Consider the following 22,833-nt stretch of genomic DNA (forward strand, 5'->3'; position numbering starts at 1 on the left):
TTTTAGGGGATGAAACTAGTCACCATTTCTTTTCATTTTCTTTCATTTTTCCCCCATCAATTAAACTTATCCTGTGATTAATAAATGTAATAAAACATTTTTTGAATAATATTCTTATTATTGAAATTATAAAATAAATAATACAGGTCCTAAAACTGAATTTAGCTATATATATATATACAGCTGCTGCTACTACTCGTCAATTAGCCAAATATTAATTTTGGTTGTTTCAAACTGCTGCATACATGTATTTTGTCAAAAAACATAAAAACAAAAGCATAATTCATAAACTGCGTTTGATTGGAAACTTTATTGAAACATACAGGTCTGTGATGAGCATTTTGGAAATTGTATAAATTTATATGGAGTAAAGAACATGAAAGCTTCAAAGCACCACCTCGACTGGAATAAACAGTAGGAAATGCAACATAGGCCTATTATTCGAAGAAAATATGTCATTGAATCTACTGCAGATACTTTGAAACACTTGCAACTAAGTTTAAAAGGCACTTTGAAGACAGATTTACCTACTCCATTGATACATATGTAACAATCTCTGGTGTTCATTCGACTAAATGAAATCATAGTCTGTGCTTCTTAACCTGAATAAGGCACTGTCCATGAGACTGGACAAGCTTATCTTTCCACCATACATTTAATTTCAGACCATCTATTTTTAAAGGACACTGATGCTGCAAATATGAAGCAATGGTTCTTAAAGCGATATAAATAAACCTTCGAGAAATGGTTTGATGGACGGTAATGATCACATCAACAGTATCAAAAGAAGTTAGTTTGCAGACGCTCCCTACAGGCAATCACGCATACATTATATCACTCACACTTACGAACTCTCATGCTCCTGTTCATGGGTTTCTTTCACAGAGGTGCACCAATTAAAAAAAAAACGTGCAACAGATGTGCAAATTTTGTCCTATGCAGACCTTCAGCTACATGTTAAAGCTCACACACGCACTCACACAGAAATTAAGTCACAAGATGCGATTAGTAGGGCTATTGCCAGTGGCAGCAACATATATATTAAAACAGATTGTTGCTATCTAATGTATAACACTGAGCATCAAAGGAAATAGTAAAGGACTGATAGTACAGTAATAATGCTACAAAAGCTTTAGTTTCCAGGTAAACAACTAAACCAAACCAAGTTGATCTGAAAAGCATAAAATCTAAACAATACATTCAATATGAAATAAACAAGGTGAATGAAAGAAAAAAAAGGCACAGGGATTAAAAAGGAAAGAAAATAACTTTTCCTCTCCATACAGGAGTCTCACATTCTGTTATTGTCATTTATGATGATAATACAAAAAGAAAACGGTATTCTGTTTCAAAATACAGTTCTTAGATGTGCAAAAAAAGAAGAAAAAAAAGACAACTTCCTGTTTCAAAATGTGAACTCGGTCCTCCAGTATTTCAGTTTACAGTATAAGTGAGATTTCAGTGGGAAAATATTGCACGTTAATGTGTTTTTTATTTTTTTTCAAGTCATGATGTCATAAATGATGTCGTCTGACTGATCAGGTCAAAATCCACAGGTTTTAATGTTGGGATTTGTCTGAGCATTAAAGGATTCTATTTTAATCCAGTAAAAGTCATGACTGCCCACCCACAATTATTGATCACCCACATGCCATTAGATCCCATTTTGATGTTTAAGATTATACCCAGAATGCTTTGTAATCAGTGTCCTTCATTTAGTTACCATTCTGAACAAGAAAATGTATACACAATTCCAGACACAATTGTAAGAATTCCAATCTATATGAAAAAGTAACTACTAATGACATGCACCATGATGGGAAAAAACAACATGTGTAATGATGTCCATATATTGTGGGTGAGCTTTGATTAGTCAGGTCACCTAAAAGATGAATGATCTGTCAGAAACTAAGGGGTGGTGGTGGGGATAAACGATAGGTCAACTGGTCAGGTCATAGAATTGGTGAAGTCTGGATGGTCAGGTCATATAATGAGTGATAGCTCTCAAAGCATAGAGCAGCTCGGCCTGCATCCGAGCCTCCATTAGAAGCAAATTCACATGAACCTGGATAAAGGAAAGAAAGAGAACATCAGAATATTTAGAGGAAATATCAATGCTGTATTCTTCTGACTTGTTGTTCGGGTTTTCAATGGCTCGTTACCAATTAAAAAATACAATTAATAATTAATCTCAAAAACTAAAATTAGATAAAAATATATTTGCCATGATAATATGACTCACCTTCTCAGAGTGTCTGAACTGGTGCCAGTAGCTCTCGTACATACGGCGTGTGGTTCTCTCCGGATAACACGTCACTGTTTTAATGTAAACCTTCAGACTGCACTCCAACAACTGATTCACCTCACCGTAGTCATAGTCGTCGTATCTGCAGACACAGTATGAATTTTTAACATTATTTTTAGTTTTTGATATTATAGACAACATATTCTATTCCAAACACTTTTTTGTTTTTATTTGATTGCTGACGTGAGACTGCTATTTCATTTTCATTAGCAGAGTTTCACGAGAGTCGTCTGTGTTCACCGGACGTACCGTATTCCGTACATACAGTGAACGTAGTTGAAGAGTGCCCTGCGTAGCATGCTGGTGTCCACCCCCTCGTGACTGGCCATGTTGTAATAGGTAAGATCACATGCCGTTCTGAATTTATCATCCAAAAGGTGACCAATGTCAGAGTACAACCTGTTCACCAGAGAGAAACCATGATCCTCCCATGAGTAGTCCTACAGAGTGAACAGGGCAGAATGGTCAATCTTACACTCTCAGTGGGGTATAAAACAATAATGCTGTGGAAATCTGAGGGTGTTTTTCATACTTGTGCTTTAAAAGTGGGTGGGTTGTCTTCTCCATGTCGTGCAAAGTCTTGGTATCCAAATGACGGGTCGTCTACAAACCGAGAGACGGGGGAAGGAGGCACCACTTCCTCATCAAACCCTGCATATGAAAATCACAATATTTTAATACAAGAACTTCAGACTAAAGACAGCTAGATCCTTTCTTGTTTTCAAGGAACGGTTCAAATACGGCATGTCGACTGGTCATGCTTAGTTTAACGTCACTAATTACAAAAGGCAAATACAGGTTTAGAAAGGCATGTGGCTCAGTACACAATGGTAGAATTTTCATTTTGGTAATTTATTCCTTTAACAAGACCACAACCAAAAGCGAAGGAAGTCTGTGTTGTAATACCTGCAGACACCACTAGAAGACTCTCTTTCTTTTCTTTCTCGAAACGAGTGAACATCTCCTCCTCTGACGCATCATCGTCTTCTCTCTCCTCCAACAATCGCTTCATTCTCTCCATCAGAGCTTCCAGCTCACTCTGAAATACACAAAAATAGAATGAAAAAAATAATATGCTTACTTGTATATAAATAAATTGTCAAACAAATCTTGAATCAGGCATGCATAATTATTGCACATAAAATAAGTATAAAATAATGATACAATACATTATTATTACTATATATATATGTATATATTCCACATTATATTTTGCATTAATTAAACAAAGCATTTTTTTTTTTTTTGCATTGTACAAATATTTTCATGGAAGTTAAGCATGCATTATGTTTTTTACCATAAAACTATAAAATACTGTTTTACAGTAACACGAATCTGTATGCAGAATATAAGTCTTTTTTTTTAAAGTTTTTTTGGCAGTGAACTGTGATCTGAAAATGTTTCCTGATATAAAAATAAACATTGTAACATTTTCCTACCCCAGTGTCAGGGTTACACATGGGGTTCCCGTTGGCTTGGTTGCTGTTTGTTAGGTGGCAGGTGCATAAACCCGCCATGGCTGGAGGGCAAAGGTCATCTGTGACCCCGTTGACCTCTGTGACCTCAGGGTCGGGGTTGACACCGCTACCAAACACAAAACTAGCCAAGGCATGGAAATGGGCCAACAGTACGACAGCATGAACCAGCTCTGCCAGAGACCAGCTGTGTTCTCCTGTCTTCACCAGAGCCTGAGAAACAGAGAGTATGAGATTATTAACTGAGAAATCTGTCATTTTGACCCATACAATGTATTTTTGGCTATTGCTACAAATACCCCAGTGACTTAAGACTGGTTTTGTGGTCCAGGGTCACATATAAAAATACAGAAATGTTTTTCAGATGACTTGAATAGCTATATGTGGAAAGAGTTAATCATTCTAGAATGAGTGAGGTGATCTTGCAGAGGAGTGTAAAATTAGGATGAGCAGTGCCATTAAAATCTGTGCATCATTCGTAACATTTTCATTTATTTAATTAAATCAGTCTGCAGAGTTTTAACAGTTGCACTAAGTCATAAACAATTTTATTTTCATATACCATGAAGACTAGTGTATATTGAACAATAAACAAGAAAGCTAGTGTTTTACCTGTATGTGTTGCTTGGTAATGAGCCAAGGTCTGTGCGCGAGGATCTTGTTAATCTCGTTGAGGTTGCGAAGTCGTTGTGGGCAGAACTCCAGACCTCTCAGCCAATCAGTACAGACACCGATCTGCTCAAACTCTTGCACATGCTGACAGACCAGCGCAGAACACTGATGCCGTGCTGCAGCCTGGAAAAGATTGAAATAAAAAATGGCTTCCAGTTCCAGTTAAATAAAGTCTCTTTTGAAAGTGTTTTTGTGAGTTTGTACCATTATAGCGATATAATGCCTGTAGTGGAGTGGTAGTGGGCCGTCCATCCTCAAGAGATAATAGTGGCAGCGGAGGAACGCTTGCAGATAATGCGGATGGAGCCCCATCAGCTGTGTCAGGTTGTCCATACGACCGCTGAACTCTTCGTCTAAGAACATCACCGTGGAGTCACTCAGAGGCATGGCTCCTATGATCTGGGATGAGGATCAGACGTCAGACATAAAAGTACTCTGGTCAGATGATAATACAAATTCAATATGCGGTCTGTTAGATTTTGTCATGTCATAAGGCACTGACATGTAATGCAAAGAATCAGAGCCTAGAACTCTTGAACTCTAGTTCAGGTTCATCTTAATTCAGCAAAGTGAAGTCAGATGCTATAATTCAATTTACAATCTAAATACACTTTCTTAGATCTCCCTGCACGCTTAACTCGAATTCAGTGAAAATAATCACTGAACCAATTGAACTCAAAACAAAAATGAACTGAACACCAGCTGACCCAAGAAAAAACGATTATTGACTCACATTGAATGAATGTGTGATAAAAAAAATTATAATTTTCCACTGCAAAAAAAGTGGTAATACTGTGGAACTTTGACATATATTATGGTATTGAAAGAATATTATAGTAATACACCATGGCATTTACATGGCACTGCTAGATACACTGAAGACTGGAGTAATGATGCATGACAAGAATAAATTACATTTTAAAATATATTCAAACAGAAAGCATTAGAAGTACATTTCAGAGAATATCATAGTAATACCATGGTCAATATAGAAGTTAAGTATTACCTCATTTTCTGGAATAAACGAGCTTGGTCCTGTTGATATGTGTCTTGACATCTTTATTCCTTTTTCCTGAGGAAAACATTATTATGATTAATATGAAGAAAACATCCTGGCAAAACTATCAAATAAAAAATGTGTTTACTGAAGTGGGTGTGTTTTATTTAAAATGTTAAAATACTTTCTCCCATCTCAGGATTATACACAGAGTCAAATACAAGTAAGTCATCTGTAGCTTTAATTCCGCACAGCAACAGTGGCTCAACCAATGGTTTGAGTTTGGAGGCGGAGCTACTTGATTATTCAACTAATGACAGGCAGGTGAATCCTGTTTAAAAGCAGTCATTCTTTCAGAGACAGTAATGCCAGGGAAACATGAGACTGGGATGTGTGAGGTCTGTAATATTAACAAAACAGTAGAACATGTAATTATTAATTGTCATAGGTATAAGGAGGAAAGGATGAGGCTGAAAGACTGGTTTAGGAAAGAAAAAATTTGATTTGAAATGAAGGAAATATTACAAATGAATTCAGGGCATGTTGGGTATAGAGCGATATTTGTGTTTTTGAATAAAACAGGGCTGAGTAGAAGGATATGAGTTTAGTTGTCTTAGGAAGTTGTATTTAATAATAATAATAATAATGTATGAATATTAATAATGTTATTAGATATTTATGAAGTTATTTATTGGCTTATTTATGTATGTATTTATTTAATTATTTATTTAAGGGTAGTAGTGACAGTGAGAAAAGGCTATTGTGATCCACACTCCATATCAGAAGGTGGCGGTAATGCACACTTAAAAGTTGTTTGCCAACCGCCATTAAAAGGAAGAAGAAGAAGACAGTAATGCCTCAGAATTTGTTTAACTGAATGAAATTCAGGAGGTATTCCAACAAAAGTATCATAGTGTGTTTAATGTATATATTTTAAAGAGCACCACATTGATTTTCAGGAAAATTTTGTGTCTCCCTGTTGAGGTTTATTATGAAAGACTCTCCTAATCTTTGTTGTTCCTGTTACAGCTAAAGGTAAGAGTTCCACGAAAACTGTGTGTGTGTGTTTGCTCCACTGGCTACAATGCCAAGGGTGTAAAAGTCATTTCAGTGGCCCGACACCTGGACACACCAAATCTCTTTCCCTCTCATTCTAACCCGCCTTTTCAATTTATCTCTCCTTCCTTCCTTCTCTTCAGGATTTGGGTTTGTTCAGTATATACCACCACCCACCACATATACACAAACGGTGCTGTATTTGCGGTCAGAAGTGTTTTGCCTCCACTCTGCAGCCTTGTTGGAAACCGCAGCTGTTTATAAAACACTAACCTAGAACTAATGAGAGTCTCCACAACCAGACATATATTTTAGCTTTAAATCTGATGCACAAGGTCCCAAATGTATGTGTTTTTTTTTTTTTTACATTTGCACAGTCAAGATGGTTTTCCAAGGATGCAAAAATTAGTATTGTATTAGTAAAAGTATTGCGCAACACAAAGACAAGGAGAGTTTTGTTTTAGGCTTGTTGGTCTCTTACATTTGCTGCTCTACTGAAAGAGAACAAGACTCTACCTATTAAATAAAGTAAATAGCCTGCACAAACAAAGAGCACAAGCAGCAAACGGGGGTCAGAGGAGAAAAGAAATACAGAAAAGGCTTTTGAAAGAGACGCCTCCAGCGTTAACTCAACTGAAACACATTCACAGTGTGTGCAGCTGTGTTGGTACTGCTAACTAAAACTAATTAATGAAAGCTAGTAAATTGTTTATATATTTTAAATAGAGATGAAATAAACTAAATATTAGAAAACTTACTACATTACTTGTAGTTCGTTTGTTCATTCTTGTTATTCAGAATAGGTAAAAAATGTAAGCCTGTAAGTCGCTTTGGATAAAAGCGGCTGCTAAATGCATACATTTACTTAAGTCTTCAGTGTCGCAGTCTAATATGCTGATTTGCTGTTCAGGAAATATTTATTATTATCAATGTCAAAAACTTAATCTTGTATTGCTTAATATTTTTGTAAAGTGTGATTTTAAAAATATATATTATTTTTTTTTGGATGATCCTATGAGCTGAACAAATCATGGAATAGAAATCTTTTGTAACATTATAATATTTTGAACTTATTTGCAATGATTTGCTGAACTGTTTGACACACACTGAAACATTGATACAGCACAATGACCTGCACCTAAAAAAAATGCATCACCGCTCCCGGCCAATCAAAACGTGGCATACTATCAGCACTGATAGTACTTAAGACTATCATTCTACAGCACCATGGTAACAATTATTTTTTCCTGACAACAGCATGAGAAGTAGCATATTCCTCAATCAGTCTGGGACAGTGTCCAGATTGAAAAAGTCACATTGCCTGGAATAGATGAATAGAAATACAGAAATAATTTATCATTGGTAATCGTAAGAATTTTATTGTTAATTAAAAAACTTGAAGCCTTACAAAATTTAACCATAGTAACCAGCTTCCCACCAAAATAGTTTTTTTACTGTCTTTTTCATATTATATATCTTTCGGGGAAAATGATAGTGTGTGTGTGTGTGTGTGTGTATATATGTATATGTGTAGATATGTGTATATATATGTATATATATTTTCCATGCTAATTTTACCATTAGAGTATTGCCACTTTTACCATCTAAATAGTACAATAAGCATGTTATAACTGATTTGATGGTTTTAACTACCTGTTTCATGCTTCAAATCTAATACAGAAAATCTACAGTTATCACCCAAATACTGTTCATTTTTATATTGGTGGTTTTTATGCTTGTACTTTATGTACAGGTCATTTCATAAAAATCAAGTTTGTGGTTATAAACCTCGAACAGCCACTCCTTGATCTTCTTAAGTCTGTTCTCAATGCTCTAATCGACTCTGGATTACAGCGGAGGTGTCTGAACAGTACTCTCGCCTTTGGACACGTCTGGCTTTATGTATCACAGGATGCTATTGTTCCAGCACTCTGCTTTTGCCCAGTCAAGCTTTTGAGTCGAAATGGCTGTCCAGGAATCTTATATGCTTCCCTCCCCTCCCGGACCTGGCGCTCTGCCTTCAGCCAAAGAGATGAGAAGTTTAAGTGTGTTTTAAAGAGATGAAGAGGGTAAAAATGTGGGTCCATCTAGGACTGGTCGTGTCTTATGTTCTGGGGGAAAGTGCAGAAATATTTGTCTGCATGACAGCAAAGATGGGTGTAGAACAAAAGCACACACACATACAGTACTTGCATAAGTCCACTTATATGCTCCATTTAAACAAACTGTTTCTTCAGGCCTACTCTTACTGAGTTTGAAGAAAGCGACTGAGAGATGGATAAAATATGGAAGAGGAAGGGTAAGAGAGCGAGCAAGAGATGATATAAATGTTAACAAATATTCTCTCTGTCTCCGTGAGGATTAGGTTTGATCTCCAGTGAAGTTTTTAATGGGATGTAATGAGAGAACGAAGGGTTATTATGGAGCGCTTTACTGGGGATTACAAAAAACAGTTAAACTATTTAAATAATGGAAAGGAAGGTGAAATAAAATATAAAATTACATGTGACCTTGGAGCACAAAACCTTAAGTCTTCTTAAGTCACTGGGGTACCGTATATTTGTAACAATAGCCAAAAATATATTGTATGGGTCAAAATGATAGATTTTTCTTTTATGTTTGAAATAGATGTTTCAAATAGTTGTATCTCGGCCAAATATTGTCCGATCCTAACAAACCATACATCAATGGAAAACTTAATTTATTCAGCTTTCAGATGATGTACAGTACAGACCAAAAGTTTGGACACACCTTCTGATTCAAAGAGTTTTTTTTTTATTTTCATGACTATGAAAATTGTAGAGTCACACTGAAGGCATCAGGGGCTATTTGACCAAGAAGGAGAGTGATGGGGTGCTGCGCCAGATGACCTGGCCTCCACAGTCACCAGACCTGAACCCAATCGAGATGGTTTAGGGGTGAGCTGGACTGCAGACAGAAGGCAGAAGGGCCAACAAGTGCTAAGCATCTCTCGGGGAACTCCTTCAAGACTGTTGGAAGACCATTTCAGGTGACTACCTCTTGAAGCTCATCAAGAGAATGCCAAGAGTGTGCAAAGCAGTAATCAAAGCAAAAGGTGGCTACTTTGAACAACCTAGAATATGACATATTTTCAGTTGTTTCACACTTTTTTGTTATGTATATAATTCCATATATAATTCCACATGTGTTAATTCATAGTTTTGATGCCTTCAGTGTGAATCTACAATTTTCATAGTCATGAAAATAAAGAAAACTCTTTGAATGAGAAGGTGTGTCCAAACTTTTGGTCTGTACTGTATAAATCTCAATTTTGAAAAATGTACACTTTAGACTGGTTTTGTGGTCCAGGGTCACAAATATAAATTGGATATGAAAAACTTTTTTTCTTACACAACAGCATTACTGTTTCTCTCATGAGGATCCTCCCCCTGGTGATCACTTGATTGCGTTAGGGGAGTCTGTGGCCCTTAGATAATGCCATTAAGCTCATAAAAGATTATGCAACACTGGCAGAATGCACAGGGTTTAGTTTTGCTTGATCAGACGGCTGGTGGGACCATGACAAATGTGCCCAGCCGGCACTCAATTAGTGGTTTGGAGTATTTGTAGTTCTCATGACATTGTCTACCCACAGATCTCTGCTCAAACATAAATACAGAACGTACAGGCACTGATGCTGTTCCCGACGGGTCACTATGCAGTGCGATTCATTGGTCAATTATGTCACGCCAGCGCACATGGCAGCTGGAGGAACAGGAAGTGTGTCAGCTGCTGAATCAGCAAAACTCAGCAGCACAATTTATATGGGGCTTCTATCTGTCTCTCTTTCAAGCAAGAAAACACTGAAATACAAAACCGGTTGCGTCAATGCAAGTCAGTTTTGTTGCTGTTCAGTTCACTCCACAGAAGAGCCATTGTTGCTTTTCCACTGAAGCGTGTGATGGCAAACAGAAATAAAGACAGGTAAATATGAACCAACACAGGTGGTATGGGATCGGGGTAATAAGAGAAAACATTTATGCTTCATGTGAGATTTTTATGTCAAAATACATTCTCTTACCCCAGTTTATCCTTTATTGACTAAGTATGCCATTCATGGGTTTATATCCTAGAAAAGTGTAAATATTGAGCCTCCCAGGTACCATCAGAATATTTAAAAGAAATTAAAAGCTCAGTTCCGTCAATCTCATTCCAGCTTAACCAATAGCAAGAGTTTGGGGGCATGGCTGAGCCATATGGTGTTTAGCCGAGGTGGGAACATGGTGGATCTGTTACATGGGAAATTAAATTAGAAAACGTGCCAAAACATGCAATGGAGGATTTTGACAGAATGTCTGGAGCTGCATGTCATTTGATGCACTATGCACTGCTTATGCAACTATATGTAGTATATGAATTATATAAGGTTATTTTGTCATTCATAATTTGAGTTTTTTAGCCCTTCCCCCTCCACTACGTAATTAAAGCTGCATGAAATGTCCAACATTCCACACTTTGTTTTTTGTTTCAGTTATTTCAGTGCAATATTATTTTTGATTTTTCAGTGTGAACACTCTACTTGCACTATTTATAGGCTACTACAAAACTGCATTGACTAGTGGCCAAGTACTCAACAGGGACACACCTTGGGTTACGATCAAGATGCCGAACCGAGTTTTTTCTCGGCAGGTAATAGAGCATTCCATTTGTACACGGAATTCAGAAATTCGGAGTTCCCAGTCGTTCAAGGTACAGCAACAAAACCAACTTCAGAATCCAAAATGTCTGCTCATTGCATCAAAAGTAAGTGAATTTAATTTTTAGGTCAAATATTTATTTAACGCACTAATGCAGTCGTGTAAATAACTAGAGAATAAAATGTTCTTTGTGTTCTCCTTGGAAATAATTGGTACTAATTTGACTAATTATGATTAGCATTGTTTTTCTGCAGGTCAAGGCAGGGCAAAGAAGAGTTTGAACTGAATGTTCCCAACCACGTAGAGCAAGAGGTGAGAAGAGACTAGCTACATGCTGATGAAAGTTATCACAACCAGTGAAGGGTAATAAAGAACCATGTTGGCATGACAAACTGACCACAAATCCCCCAAACCATTCTCATATAACAGGCTTTATCCAAATACACACATATTGTGTCAGGCACTTAAAATACAGGTTTGCATACAGCCACAGGATAACTCGCAGTATCTGGTCATGTTATAGACTTGATGAAGACCAACAGAGATCTTGCAAGCCTTCAGCCGACAGTTCAATCTGATAAATGCAAGCTCGTGTTTCAGTATTAAAGTCCAGTTTGCTTTGCAACAACTTTTGGCAGGGTGTATGTGAGAGGAAGATGTGCAGAGCAGAAGTAGGTCACATGTGTTCAACATGATTGATGACAACTAAAAATATCATCTTCCAGCCAAAGAAAAGAGAGAGGGATTTTTAGCAGGATTTCAGACAAGATGAGTAGCTACACTAAGTTAACCTCTGATACAATCAAAGTATGATGAAATGCTTACCATTTAAACTTTAAACCTGTGATTGTCACAAAAAATCTTTCTCTCTCTCTCTCTCTCTCTCTCTATTAAATACACACATTGGAAAATATATGTAAAGCATATATAGGCTATATGTGTAGTCACGGTTGAAATAAGTATCAGTTAAAAAAAAACATGCATAGTTTGAAGAAATAAAGTAATATAGGTGACTAGATAAACCTCTCTGGGTCGCCAGAGATAACGTTACAGAAATGTCTGATAGTCATGCACACACCATACAATACATTAACAAATGCACCAAGATCAGCATCAGGATCAAATGCATGTTTAAGCAACCCGTGCGACATAAATAGTATAGCTTTATTTTTAATAAAGAATAACAGTTTTGATGCATAAACACAAGGAGAAGGAGAATAACGTTACCTTTTCTCTGATTATGTTCCGGCAGTGGTTACAGATGTCTGCGGTTCCGTTCATTTCGGGAAGCTTGAACCAGGCCAAGAGATGAATCCCGTGGTCTTAGTGACTGTGGACTGGTCTGGGCATGTCAGCTGCCAGCCCCTTTAAGGACGATCAAGACCTGAAGTAGGACTGGAGAGTCCTCCGTATCCCTTCGTGTCTCCCTTCGCAGTGCGCAGACCTCTGTCCAACTTCAGCATGAACGTGAGCTACACGCCCCCTTCAGATGGCCTCTTTCTATTCGACTCCCGAGTGAATCACTCTTGTGAACCGACTCGCAATGCGCTTGTGAATCACTCAACTGATGACTTCGTTAGGATAAACCTGTGAGATTGGAGAAAAAAATATATATCGAGAATAACTAATGTTAACATTGCAAATAATTACTAATATTACTTGTGTCTATTATGAAAACAAAAATGCGCCGCTAGTTGCGAAGCCTATACTCTAAAACATTAGTAACAGAACAATAGTAGACTACTGTCATTATCTCTCACATTATTGTAGATATAAACATCACAAATATAAAACACAAATTCATTATGTGTTTTGTTTAAAATGTCTCAAAATTAGCTGGCGTCTCGGAAACACTTTGAGAAACGACTCAGAAGAATCGATTCATTGAACCATCAGAAGAACTTATTCGGAAAAAAAATCAGATAACGCAATAGTATTTTCTGCACGAGCTACTGCCCCCTCCAACTTTTTCTCTCCAGTCCAGACATGTTCCTCTCACTTTAAGTGTGCTGCATATAAAAAATTAAGACTTTCTGTGAAGGGCCTTATCATTTCATGTACAATGTTAAACTGTTAAATTATTTTGTATGCAAGCAGGGGCTGAATGCTTCATGACTTAACAGCTCCCAGTGAAATATCTGTGCTGAGGTCAATGGCTCATATAACCTCCAATAATACAGTGTATTACACCAAGATGTCTGATTAGATTTCACTACCCTTATATTTTTCATAAACTGCTTCTGAAACACATTTGCTCTCTTTTGATATGCATTTACTGGTTTATTGTCTAGGGAAAATAAGCATGGTTGTTTAAAAAAGTCATTGTCTGGAGTGCAGGGAATGCAACTCGATTTTTTTTTTTTTTTTTTTTTTTTTTTTTTTTTTTACAGTGTATCCAAACAGGAGCCTTGAACAGAGTTGGGAATTGCTGACTGAGCGGAATGACCATCAGACATTGTGGACCGGAGCCAAACCCCACAGGATTTTGGTCCATGGGTTCATGAACGCAGCCCACGAGGTGCTACTAAAAACATTCCTATGATCCAGACTAATGTTGAAGAGTTCAGATGAAATGAATGCTGGCCTACATAAACTTGTTCAAGCTGTGATGTTCTGTTGTTCAAACAGGTTGCAAAATATCACTCAACTTCAAGTTTCTGCCTAAAGTTAGGGAGTTTTTCTTCTAGAAGCATGACAGGACCACATACAGGACATGTTAGAGGTGCTGTAGCATTTAGTCAGCAAATTCCATGGAGATTCTTAAACATTAAACCCTTAAGCCAAGAAAATCCGCATGGATCTTGGTTGAAAAAGAAACCCCAACTGAGAAGTTGTCATTTTTCATCCCTGCCACCAGAGTTCATTTTCACCCAGCAACAACTTGATGTCATCAGAAGAAAGAAAAATCAGCCAATCACAGTGCCGGCTGATCAGCTGTGAGGTCACAGTGCTGTATCCTAGCAATGGCCAAATGGTGCTGGTGTGAACTTCCTGAGATGGTCTAGTTTTATGCAATCTAGAAATCATGTCAGTGGATTTTTTTTTTGGACACACATTTTATAACCCCAACACACACACATCTGTTCCAATTCCAGTGTTATTTTAGGACCATTCATATACGATAATTCAAATACGATTACTTTTTATTTTAATAGTTTCTACTTTCATTTTAATTTTAGTTAGTTTTAGTAATTTTGTACGTTTTTGTAAAAAAAAAATATATATTTTATATATATATATATATATATATATATATATGTGTGTATATATATATATATATATATGTGTGTATATATATATATATATATGTGTGTATATATATATATGTATATTAAATGTAGTTATTTAGTTACTCAAGTTACGCTAAAAGGAAATGAGAAATGTATTTAGCTACAATAAAATTATATATTTTTTTCATTTCAGGGTTCATTTCTGGTCTCTCTGTTATTTTATCTTTAGTTAACAATTTAGATTCAGCTCAGATTTCCCCAAAAGATCTATATCTGAAACCTTTTTTAAACCATTGCATCAATGTTTGTTCAGTTTTGGCTAATGTACACAAACTAGACTTATCATTAATGTTAACAGCTTGAAAAAATTTTGTCATTTGATACAATACAGATAAACTCATTATTGTGGTGGTGTGTGCGAAGTACTTTAAAACGGGATGTAATCCTGCAGCAGGACTGCCACCCATTTCCTCCTATTCTGTGAAGGGCTGTTAAGGAAGCCACCTTTGTGTGTTTGTGAGTGTGTGTTAAAGCCTGAATTCATTTGCTGTCATAGGACACATGCTGTGAAGCCCATCTCCATTCCATTCAAGGACATTTCCACAGTTATGACTGTAAAGCTATATGCATGTGAACGTGACTCTGCCTATATTATATTAAGCCAGTAAGTGGGCCTAACTTTCCAGTTCTCACCCCGATACTGATTCAGTGTCTGTTTTATCAGATGAAAGATCTGCAAGTCTTTCCTGCGTATTACATGTTTAGATACAGAGACAGTGGGAGAGCCTGTCAAACAAGCATTTCAGCTGTGAAAGCCTATTTTGACAACACCTAAAAATACTTTATTTAAATCAAACTAAACCCAGTTAGATACAATATAAAACTCAAATATTACACCACCCTTTTCTCTCACCCTTTTGAGTGGCCTAGAGCACCTTTTATTTGTCTTTTTGATATTTTAATATATGTCGGTAACATTTTATTAACATTTATAGTCATTCTGTTTAGCTATTAATTCGGTCATTTTATGAAATCAATTTTTTATTGTTTTTTTATTGTTTATTTATTAAATTACATTGTGTAATCTTAAGCTATATGAATATATGCTTTAAATGTGTTAGGATATAATTTATGTTATCAAAAAGGTAATAAGGTTGAAAGTTTCAAAACATAATATATAACAACAAATTGACTTGGATTCTGCATAATACTCACTCAATTATCAGTTGTTCACTATACAAAATACAAAAATACACTTTGCAAAAATATTTTATATAAAATAATTTAAAAATAAAAAATATTATAATCACATAAAATAGAATATAAAATATTATAATAAATAATATCATAATCATAATCAATATAATAATATGAATTCTAAATTAGATTATCTATTTTATTATATAATTATCAAAATGATATAATTATAATATATTTTGCATATTTTGTGTTTGTGTGTGCATATAGGCTATATAAAATAATATAAATTATTGGTAATAATATTATGTTATTCTCAAAATAAAATGTTTAATTGTAATTTTTGTGCATATTTTAGATTTTTATTTTTATTGTTTATGTATATGACACCTATGACCCTGAATTGTGTGTTTACCTCAGTGAGCTAACGCTGCTGTTTTCTGCTGAGTGTAACTAGTAAAAGGTCACTTCTTGTGATAACCCTAAAAAAGACAATACATTCATTTTAAAAATCCATTGATCTGAGGCTGTCATAAATTCCACAGAGAGGCTGCACAGAAGGAAAGCTTCCAGGGAGAGCCAGACGGATACAAATATGTCAAACTGAATGTTTACAGTGCAGTTCCTAATCCCAGTGCTTAGTGTAAATATTTTACATAACTTTTCATTTAGGATCTTTAAACATGTCACAGGATTAGGAATTACATGAGTGATATGATTGTTCAAGGATTTTAAAAACGAGCAGGGAACGACTACAGAAAAATAAAAAACCTGGAAATCTAGCTTCCTTTAACATAAGAAAAAAAAAATAAGATGGTGGAGAGGGAGTTTTATGACCACTGAAGGTATAGAAGATGTGGAGTTTGGCATGAGAATGCACTGGGTTATAAAAAGAGAGAGAGGGAGAGCAAGAGTTCATTTCTCTGTGAATAAAGGGCCAGGAATGTTTAAGCCCCTGCATGTGATTTTAGATTAGAAAAAAAATAATAATAACACTCAGGAATCTCTGCAAACCTCCACTTTTACTCGTTCACTTTTTCCCAAACTTTCCTGCAACCCACTCAGATATGAGGAACGTGAAGACAGAGAATGTGAGAGGGGGTGTGAGTAGACTGGTGTAGGGTATAGAAGTAAACAGAAACAGAGCATGTGTGAAACAGAGCATGTGTGTACGTGTGTTTGTTTGCATTAGTGTGTGAGTGTGTGCACGCATGCAGTATAGGGGTCAATATATAGTAGTCTCAGGCTGTGGGTTGTCTGGGATTGAGTTGTTTGGATAAGTGGGGGAAAGTTCATAGCTCAAAGACTTCTTTCAGTCCCAGCATGCACTGCCAAAGCTTTCTTCTCCAGTCCACTGAAAGAAAAAAAAAACTAAACAAAGCTGCAACAGCCTAGATGTATATTATGCACCTATTAAATGCATTGGCTATATTTGCATATGTTTATATTATTTATATTATATTTTTATATATTCATATTACATATATTTACACCTTGTCTCTTGCTTTGCAGCTTCTTTCCATAGAGTAGCCTAACCATTATAACGAACATTACTGTCTGCAAATATATATTTACATGTGCAAATTTATTTCCACTGAATAACGTTTTTTCCACGTTAAAGTTGTAGGCGTGTGCAAAGCAAAATAATAAACATAAAATGAAAAAATCCTTTTGAAACCTTACATTTCTCGTTCGGCCTTTGCCAGACAAAATTAATCGTGTGATAAATCTAGCTGCTGGAGGCCTCTTGTGGACAAATGTTGAAGTAAAATTAAAAAACAAACTTTTCTAAGGATCGTGCTGTCCTTTGGACATTCATGCAGATTTGGACATTCATGCACCCTCTTACTAAAACAACTTGTGTTTTAGACTCAACTAGGACGATACATTTACAGTGATTTTGCTTGCACAGACAGACAGACAGACAGACAGACAGACAGACAGACAGACAGACAGACAGACAGACAGATAGATAGATAGATAGATAGATAGATAGATAGATAGATAGATAGATAGATAGATAGATAGATAGATAGATAGATAGATAGATAGATAGATAGATAGATAGATAGATAGATAGATAGATAGACCAAATGTTTAAATCTGTGTCTTGTCAGCAAGAGAAAATTAATTTCACAGTTTTATGACAAAAGGAGATGGGACAGTAATTATTAAACATGGTCATCATTTCGACCGATCCCTCACTCCTATCTGCTTGTCATTCATCTTTCTTGTTCCTGTTTTGTGTTTCATTAATCTTCTCCTCCCCATCTTTGTTCCTCCTCACTCACTCCTCCCATATTCTCCATCTCTAGTTTTCAGCTCTCATTTGAATGAGCGACTTCGATCCTCTCTGGTCTTTTAGGTGACTTCATCATTTCATATGATTTTTAAAAAAAGTATGAATAATATTTTTTGGGGTTTTAACGAATGCATTTCTACTTGTTTCTTGAAGGTTTGTGTCATTTCAAACAATGAAGCTGAGCAGAAGAGAGGTTCCTATTTATGTGAGTAACACGTTTCTGTCTTTGCCTGTGTTTTTAGGATGAAAATCTTGCTAATGTACTTTTAGAAGAGGAATTGCTATGCAGGCCTACAATGAAATATATAAAAGTAAACTGTTAATGTGAATGTTGTGCATGTGTGTTTAAGGGCCAAGCAAAGGTTTTTGCAATGATCCCATCGGTTCAGGAGGAAGAGGTTTTTGTGGTTCTAGAGGGCTCAACTCTACTACATGTTCTGCAAACTAGAGTTCACTCAATGCTATACTTCATTGTTCCAGGTGAAAAACTATAAAAAATAAATTATATAATATAATGTAAAATATTATAATCCATTCTCCAAACCTCTTGTCCTAGGGTATACTGTATAATATAATATAATATAATATAATATAATATAATATAATATAATATAATATAATATAATATAATATAATACTTAAGAAAATAAGAAAAATAATAACTTTTCTTACTTTACTTCTCCTCCCATATTTTTCAAGATACTGTTCAAACTGATTATTTATGTGTATTTAGTTCATTCTTTGTGTTTCCATTGTTGTGTTTAGGTCATAACCAGTCAGAGATGGTGCGTGTCCGAGCGTATATATATACAGATGATGCTGTGATGTGTGTGGGTGTGTCTTATCTGACATACGTGGAGGATGATGCACAGGAGCTGGCTGAATACCTGGTTACCCATAGCGACTGTCTCAGCACCACTGAGCACAGACATCTGATTGGTCGATATGTTTTGAATGACAGCTCTGCAAGGACAGATATGGATCATAGGGTCACACTCGCCCTAGCTAACCTACACACCCCTCACAATCTTCTCGGACAGTCATCACAAGGTGAGTTTGCCATTTATTGTATGCATGTGTGTATGTTTGTGTGTGTGTGTGTGTGTGTGTGTGTGTGTGTGTGTGTGTGTGTGTGTGTGTGTGTGTGTGTGTGTGTGTGTGTTTGCACACCTGCTTCCGTGTATTGTTTGGATGTGTGTGCATAATCAGATTTCACTGTTCCTGCTTCGCATCCAGATGACACAAATGTCCGGAGATGAGCAGTGGAATTATAATTGTCGAGTTCTAATTGGATTAGAGGTCACCGTGGTGATCATTAACGAGGATGTCCAAAGTATACTGTCACTAAAGGAGTTTCACAGACAGACAAAGTGGAATTAATGTCATTTAAATGCATTTTGCATTTACAAAATGCAGTGTATTAACAAAATGTGTTTTTGCATATAGAATCTCTCCTGCATGTGTGCGTGCGTCTGGGCTTTGTGAGCGTCTCCGAGTTCCTTCTCTGTCAACCTGGCGCCCTGATGACTATCTGCTCAGCCAATCAGGATGGGGACACGCCCCTTCAGCTGGCCCAACAGACCAATCAGCATGCTCTGATAAAACTCTTTAAGCAGTAATGTATTCTTATTCCAACTTTTATGTACAAATATTATTGGATACTATTTATACTTACTAACTACAGTTATTTGCATCTCAGTATGTCACTACAGTAGTCAAAAATCAAATAGATCCTTGTACCCATTTATTTTGCATTGTTTGCATTAAACTATGTGCTATATTTAATGTCTTTTAAGGCCAAATTATAACTATGTGTGACAAAAAGCCAGAAATGTAAATCATTATTCACTCATTTTAAACAAAAAGTCTTTTGGTTTGTATCTCACACTAAGGTACTGATTGGATTCAGAAGACTTGCAAGCAACACAAATAACTTTATTTTTCTCCTTTCACACTTTCTCTATCAGCCCTCCTAATCCATTATCCACGCCCCTGGCAGGCGTGTCACAGGTGTGGGCGGGTAAATCCCACCTCCTCAGGTTTAGCCACGCCTCTGGGATGCTGTCTCTGTCTGTGTGTGTATCCAAGTACTGTCCTACTACACAGACCTTTCAGTCATCCATATTACTGCTGCGAGAGTATGTGAAGGATTCTGCTCTACTAAACAAGGTCAGATAATAGAGGTTAAAGGTATATAGGTACATAGTTATAACTTATAAACATTTAAATTGAAAATGACTAAATTAAATTCTTTGGATTGGAATAAGTTTAGTACTGAATTTACTTTGAAGAAGCAAGATAATAAAGTTTTTTTTTGTCTCACTGTGTTTTATACAATCTCAGATCAAAGGTCTGGGAGTGGATACAGACAGAAGAGCTGAAAGCAACACTCTGTTTTCATTCTCAGGTTAATGTTTCCTTTGATTATGAAAATTACATTCACAAGGCTGACTGTATATTATCTAGCTAAGTTCCTGATGAATGTATGATGGCAGCTTTATAAACTTTCTTATTTTTTCTCTCCCATTTTTATCCATCCCTTTTTAAGGTTCTCCATACTCTCTGTTTCACAATGTAAGTGGCTGTGACAGACTGAAATATTTAGCCTAAATACCAAAACTACCTGTACTCTACTGAAAAAAAATGGATTTGTTACATGACTGTTAGTCTTTAGAGAAATAAGCTAGTTACACTAACTTCACGGGAAAAAAAATATATAAACCGTTCAAGATGATTCAGCGTTAGTGAACTATCTGAATAATTCGGATAGAATCTTGAACCGATTTATTTTGGTTTTAGAACGAAACAAGAATATTTTTGACATTTCTCACCAAAATAAACAGTTAGTTAACCAAACTATATATACTAAGTGTTTTTAAAAACACAAATTAGTACGTTAATAAATTCTTAAAAGAAGATACTGAACTACCTTGAAATTAGTCGTGACTCGAGAGAACTTTAAAATGATTCAGAGGAAACACGAACAAATTCAGAAGTGTTGTTGGATAGTTTTAGTGTTTTTAGTGGAATTTGAACACCACCGTTTCATTTCTCATTTTTAGTCTTGTTTTTTTTTTTAAAGGAATGGTTTAATAATTCCAGTCAGGATGAAGATGAAGATCTTTTATCATCTGACGACTCTGGTAAATGTTTATCTTTACAAAGTTATGATGAGATTGGAGGTGAGATTGGTTTACATCAATTAAGTATAGCTCAATATTTAATGGCTTCTGTAATTATATTGTAAATGTGCTTTCAAAAGTACATAATATGTTTAAAATACATGCTTTATGTCCACTGAAAAGTCAAATAAGTTCAGTCAAAGGAGTTTTGTACCTACTAGTTGTCTAGGGCAACTTTTGAACCACTTATAAGACTTACAATAAAGAACTTTTTGTAAGAAAGTAGAACATTTCTCCTCTTATTATTTTTAGAAGGGAAAATTAAATGGCTAATAATGAAGAATGTTATTGACATATCCGACAGATATACAGAAAGTGTATTTAAAAATTAGGACTCTCCCTAAACCTCTATGAACTGTTGAAATTTTCATTATGTAATGATTATCGGACATCTATCTTGATTTCAAAATTCCTACTTGTGTTTTAGTTGATGGACTCACAACTCATACTGATTCAACATCCAGTTCTCTCACTGACTCCAGCAGTACCATAACGAACAGCATCAACACTCTGCAGGCTGGTGAGGATCAGGTGAGGGAAACATTTATTCATAAAGGCTTGTTGTGAATGAGTAGTATCTAGAATCATTATGCATGCAAAATTTGTCATGCAGTGTGTAACAAGAAAAATCATTTTTTTCACTAGTCAATTTATCCTCAGGAATCATTTGACTCTTTTGAGTTTGAATCAGACTCTGCGGCATCTGAGCAAGACTCTCCAGTCCAAGACAAATTATCCATCTATAGTCCACAGGACGGTGTGTTTGACTCTCTTTATTCCTATATGTACCTGCATTAGTGTGTTCAAGACGGATTGAGACATACAGTACGCAAAATAAAGTATATTAGTTTGCAAGTACATTTGTTTTTTTATGTTTCTAGGGCCATTCCCCTTCATCAATGAAGAAACATCCACAGAGACCAGACAGTATTTGATCTCTCACACCCATGCAGTCATTTGTGCATAACATTATTTCTTATATATTTATTTTAGATGTTTAACTATGTTTCACTATTTATTTCTAAAGTCCTAGTATGTGGTGTAACAAATCAGAGGAAGAAGAGAAAGAGAAATTCATCCCTACATCCAAAAGTGAGATAGAGAAATATAAAGTGAGTCGAACACTAAGCTTTCTCAGGAGCCGGATGGTCAACACCAAAATAAAAAATAAGGTGAGAGAAAGACGGTAAAAGAGACTTCTTGTACTTTGCACCACACTTAAGTCAAATGTAAGTCTGGAAATAAAACATTTGATGTTTTTTTATATGCCGATATGCAGAAATGGCCACAACAACAGAAAATTTCAGGGGAAAAAATTACATATGTATGATTTGCCATTTGTACTTTTAATTGAATAAATTATATATAATAAACAAAAATATATAATAAATGGATGATGTGTCTATGAAATATATAGCAAATGTTTTTGACTATGAAGTATACATTGCACATTTTGCAAATTGAAGGTTTAAACAAAATATGTTTTCATTTTTTTCAACATTTATTTTATTTAAAATGTATTGTCGGTATTTAGATTTAGCCTGGCTGTTTACAACATGTATTTACAATTTTTCATAACAATATTTTTTTTTTGCAATTGCAAATCTCCATTTTTATACTTTCCGCCATTGTCAACAAGAGATGACATGATTGGTGGTGATTTCTATAGTTAGGCACATTCTATGAATTTCCTGAGGAAACATGCTGTAATATGTGTTTGTTCACAGGTAAATGCAGAGGTTTCCTCAGCTTTGCACCA

General features: G+C 35.7%; 2 protein-coding genes and 1 long non-coding RNA gene across 3 annotated transcripts; 2 read left to right on the plus strand and 1 right to left on the minus strand.

Annotated features, from left to right (window-relative positions):
- Positions 1-291: 291 nt before the first annotated feature.
- LOC132123501 (sestrin-3-like) lies at positions 292-12,617 on the minus strand. The gene is made up of 10 exons (XM_059534153.1): positions 12,391-12,617; positions 5,459-5,524; positions 4,657-4,851; positions 4,393-4,575; positions 3,745-3,993; positions 3,212-3,344; positions 2,838-2,956; positions 2,555-2,745; positions 2,243-2,387; positions 292-2,065 (listed from the first exon to the last, which is right to left on the minus strand). The coding sequence occupies exons 1-10, from the start codon at positions 12,442-12,444 to the stop codon at positions 1,979-1,981; spliced, it is 1,422 nt and encodes a 473-aa protein (XP_059390136.1). The 5' UTR covers positions 12,445-12,617; the 3' UTR covers positions 292-1,978.
- A 5,447-nt stretch (positions 12,618-18,064) lies between these two features.
- Positions 18,065-20,070, plus strand: LOC132123027 (rho guanine nucleotide exchange factor 28). Its single transcript, XM_059533558.1, has 5 exons — positions 18,065-18,097; positions 18,243-18,372; positions 18,658-18,942; positions 19,339-19,507; positions 19,860-20,070. The coding sequence occupies exons 1-5, from the start codon at positions 18,065-18,067 to the stop codon at positions 20,068-20,070; spliced, it is 828 nt and encodes a 275-aa protein (XP_059389541.1).
- An 864-nt stretch (positions 20,071-20,934) lies between these two features.
- On the plus strand, positions 20,935-21,832 carry LOC132123201 (uncharacterized). Its single transcript, XR_009426468.1, has 3 exons — positions 20,935-21,035; positions 21,502-21,605; positions 21,735-21,832. It is a non-coding gene; the product is annotated as an uncharacterized LOC132123201 (long non-coding RNA).
- Positions 21,833-22,833: the final 1,001 nt, after the last annotated feature.

The sequence above is a fragment of the Carassius carassius genome, chromosome 41 (genome assembly GCF_963082965.1).
Source record: "Carassius carassius chromosome 41, fCarCar2.1, whole genome shotgun sequence".
NCBI classification, from domain to species: Eukaryota; Metazoa; Chordata; class Actinopteri; order Cypriniformes; family Cyprinidae; genus Carassius; species Carassius carassius.

Coding starts and splice junctions, on each gene's coding strand:
- LOC132123501 (XM_059534153.1), bottom strand. CDS start 12,444: ATGAACGGAACCGCAGACATCTGTAACCACTGCCGGAACATAATCAGA. Junction 3,345..3,744: donor TGTGTAACCCTGACACTGGG/GTAGGAAAATGT, acceptor TGTGTATTTCAG/AGTGAGCTGGAAGCTCTGAT. Junction 2,957..3,211: donor TCTTCTAGTGGTGTCTGCAG/GTATTACAACAC, acceptor TTTCATATGCAG/GGTTTGATGAGGAAGTGGTG.
- LOC132123027 (XM_059533558.1), top strand. CDS start 18,065: ATGAAGCTGAGCAGAAGAGAGGTTCCTATTTAT. Junction 18,373..18,657: donor GCTATACTTCATTGTTCCAG/GTGAAAAACTAT, acceptor TGTTGTGTTTAG/GTCATAACCAGTCAGAGATG. Junction 18,943..19,338: donor TCTCGGACAGTCATCACAAG/GTGAGTTTGCCA, acceptor TTTTGCATATAG/AATCTCTCCTGCATGTGTGC.